The 3,938-nt window shown below is 31.8% G+C and overlaps 1 protein-coding gene across 1 annotated transcript; it reads right to left on the bottom strand.

Moving 5' to 3' along the window:
• Positions 1 to 449: 449 nt before the first annotated feature.
• Positions 450 to 2,991, bottom strand: LOC145102044 (uncharacterized). Its single transcript, XM_079039374.1, has 3 exons — positions 1,128 to 2,991; positions 959 to 1,049; positions 450 to 857 (listed from the first exon to the last, which is right to left on the bottom strand). The coding sequence occupies exons 1-3, from the start codon at positions 2,796 to 2,798 to the stop codon at positions 664 to 666; spliced, it is 1,956 nt and encodes a 651-aa protein (XP_078895500.1). The 5' UTR covers positions 2,799 to 2,991; the 3' UTR covers positions 450 to 663.
• Positions 2,992 to 3,938: the final 947 nt, after the last annotated feature.

Below are 3,938 nucleotides of genomic sequence, written 5' to 3'. Positions count from 1 at the left end.
CAAAAAATAGATCAAAATCTTCATTTTTTACTAGTAATTCATGCTTTCATAAACAAATTTTAGTTTGAAACTTTTTCATAAATTAGGGCAAAGTATTTGGACTTTTCTGGATATTTCCCTAAACTTTATCAAATAAAATGATTAAAATCCATACTAATACAAACAAAAAAAAACTTGCTAAAATCACCTAGTGTAAATCCAACTTTTTAAATAATCCTATTTCAAGAAGAATGGCAGCAAACTTTTAAACCATGTAAACAAAACAATAATAACCCACAAATTTCTCCATAAATAGACAATCACGACTTTGATCCTTAGATCAGTAAATGTGTTTTCATTTATTTTTCGTGCGAAATCTTTTTTCCTTAACAAAAATACTTGCAAAAGAATAACTCTTGCTTAAATTTATACACATGTTAACCTACAAATTATTTTCAAATCCAAGTGTATTGAATGTAAATTAATAATAAAAATTACTTGATAGGTCCCATGAGTGACCGAATTTATCCAATCATCATCATATAACAATTTCACAGAGCAACAATTACAAGTTGCCATTAACATTATTGCTACGTATTTTACCATTCTAGGTGTAGAAACTTATTCTAAATTCTATAACAAATAACCAAATTGGACCCTTTTACAAGTGACTCAAAATAATAACTAGTAATACTTCTTGTACCTGAGTTCAGATACACAATTTGAAAGTGCTTCTTTCACCTGAAGATTATTGGAGTCCATGAGAAGTGCATCCTCATAAAGCCTTTTTGCCTGACTCAACAACTTAACTTTCTCTCTGAAATTTCTTGTCTTTAAGTGAGACCTTTGTTGTAATGCCACACCCCATCTAAAAAGAGCTGCAAACACATAACAAGTTTGAGGGCATTCATGTCTTTTTCACAAATAATTGATATCATAAACAAAAAGCTTCAACTTTTGCACAAACACAGTATCTTACCATCTGGTGTGTGAGAATTGCTTTTGGACATCATTGCATCAAATTTGTCAATGGCAGCCATGTAAATTTTATCAGCATCTAAAGCTGCTTCCTGAATTCACAACATTAAAAAATTAAACCAGTATTATTTATTTATTTAAAAAAAAAAAAACATTATTTTAAGTCTTACAGGTCCGATATCTGCTATCAATTGAGCTCTAAAGGAAAGAGCAAGACCCCAGTTATACAATGCCCTCATATCATTCCCATCAATTGATAATGCCAGCCTGTACTTCCTTCCAGCTTTAACTAAAAGTTCTTCACACTCTTCACACACATTAACAAGATAATCAACAAATTCTTCTCTATTAGAGACCTCATTATTGTAATCACTTTGTGAAAGTAGAGCTCTTAATTTTCGGCTCACTTTTAGCTTCAATTCTCCATGAAGAAGGTAAGTGTTTCCCAATTGTCCAACAGCTAATAAGCTCATGGGCTTCATTTCTATGGCTTTACATAACAATTCAGTTGATTTATACAACATGCTTTCTGCATCTTCTTCAATCCCTCTGTGTGTTAACAATTCTCTCGCTTGTTTTACAAGTGCATTTGCCTCGGTTACATAATCATTAAAAAGCATATCATTAGATATCTCTGAAGATGAAGATGGAGATGAATTGTAGGCTTCTTTTTCATCCAAATTATCATAAAGTATGTTATTTCCATTAATGTTCTTGAACCTTCCGTGTTCTTGCTGGAAAAACTCCTCTGAATCAAGAAAATTCCTGTTCTTCATAGATGATCGCATATCATTATCCTTATTCATGTAATCTTCTCTCTCAAACACTTGTTTATCAGTTGTTTCCATCTCCACTAAAGTCATTCTACCCATTGATTTTCTTCTGTATGTTTCTTTAACCCTGAAATCAACATCATTATATGTGATTTTATCATCACTGGCTACAGATTTCACAGTCTTGTCTTCAACAACTGGATCCAGGATGTTTGGTTGACTATTCTTAACAGTATCTTTGACTTTAGCAGGTTTTGAACCAAAGGATTTTTCTCGAACACCATTAATGAACTGTGAGATATTGAACCCTTTCCCCTCCACCTCTTTCTTCCTATCACTCGGTTTCTGATTCGAAGCTTTAGAAGCATCAATGGTGTCAGCCACCATGCTATCTGTACAACCTTCGATCACAGTTTTAGCTTGCAAGAGAGCTTGTTCAATTGATTCTACTCCCTCGATATAATTAAGTAAATCACCTTTACTGATTCTATTAGAATCAACATCTTTTCTCATGCTATTCTTTAAATTCATAATGTTTATATCGAAACCACTTAATAGATCCACCAGACTCCTCAAATTTTCAGCTGAAGCCATGAAATCATCATCTTTGATTCGTTTCTTCTTGTTTTTATTACTCCTCATACTCCCGAATAAACTCATAACATCATTGGAATCTCCACCATTCACAATCCCAAATGAAAACCCGACAGCAAAAACAAGAAAACACGCTGGGAAAACAACAATAGATGATATCCTAACCCTAGAAACAGCTAGAGCACACACGAAACCTAATAGATATACAAATGCGTATCTTTTTTCAGTGATTCCGAGTGAACTCAATAACCTCCTGAGTTGATTCGACTCACCTGAATCGCCGACGGAGCTTAGATCGGCCCAACCACCGTAGTCGGCTGGATGTGAACATAACGTTGTTATTTTATATCTCGGAAGAGGTTTTGTGTTTGGAAAGTTCGTAAAGGAGCGATGCCTGCGAGGAAGTGATGAGAATTTGGAGTCAGAGATGATGAACTGGGGACTTGATATAGCATTTGAAATCAGGGTCTTCATTCTCGAGAGTGAATAAAGTCGCCGGAGAAGAAATCGACGGATAAATATTACATGGTCGCTAACCTCTTGAGAATTTGCAGCACTTCCTTGTTGATAATCACTGAAAGTGTAAGATTTCTGAAATTAGGCAGCAAAATAACTAATGGCTAAAATCTGCACCGGTTGGGATTGAAACTGTAAGATTTCTGAATCCTAGGGTTCCACTTGCAAATTACTAGCTTATTTAAGGTAATCTCACAATTTATATAAATTAAATGTCCAGAGAAGATCCTAAATTTGGTTTAGGGTTCACGCTTTGTTAAAAAAAATCGCTGAACTTCAAATTTTCAGAGTTTTGTCGGTTATGTTTAAAGTTTAATTTTATGTCCATTTTTACCTTAGCATTTTCCAAAAAATGTTTGGTTTTATCCCTTTTATTGGTGATAACAGGTTATTATTATATTAACTTTGCAAAAAAACCTTTAAGTTTACAATTTTTTTACGTTTTTACCCTTAAATTTATAATTTTTTTTACACTTTTACCCTATGTATTTTTTTTCCATATTATACGTATTCAAGCAGAAAAATCATATTTATATACAAATTTTTTTTTAATTAAATATTGTATTTATATTTTTTTAATGTTATTTCTTTATATATATATATATATATATATATGTGTGTGTGTGTGTGTATGGGTTTTTTTCTTGGATAAATGGTTTTTCTGCATGAATATGTATATTATGAAAATATATATACTTAGGGTAAAAGTGTAAAAAAAATTATAAACTTAAGGGTAAATCGCAAAAAAAATAGTAAACTTAAGGGGTTTTTTTGCGAATTTAATATAATTGTAACCTTAAAAATCTGTTATCACCGGTAAAAGGGTAAAACCGAATATTTTTTCGAAAATGTTTAGGTAAAAACGGACATAAATTTCAACTTTGGGAAAAACCGATAAAACCCTGAAAACTTGATGGTTTTTATGACATTAACCCTAAAAAAACTAGGAAAATCTCTAATAAAGTTCTAAATTTTTGGTTTAGTTTTTGTTTTATTCTTGAATTTATTTATTTATTACGAAAAAATCCAGAAAACCGACAAAAGTTTGCATTTTAACCAGCTGAAACCACTAACAAATTAATTTAATATTATTTCGTA

This window comes from Lactuca serriola, chromosome 4, assembly GCF_051521515.1.
Source record: "Lactuca serriola cultivar US96UC23 chromosome 4, Lser_US96UC23_V15, whole genome shotgun sequence".
NCBI classification, from domain to species: Eukaryota; Viridiplantae; Streptophyta; class Magnoliopsida; order Asterales; family Asteraceae; genus Lactuca; species Lactuca serriola.
Note: the sequence above shows the minus strand (reverse complement) of the source record. Positions and strands in the feature narration are given on the sequence as shown.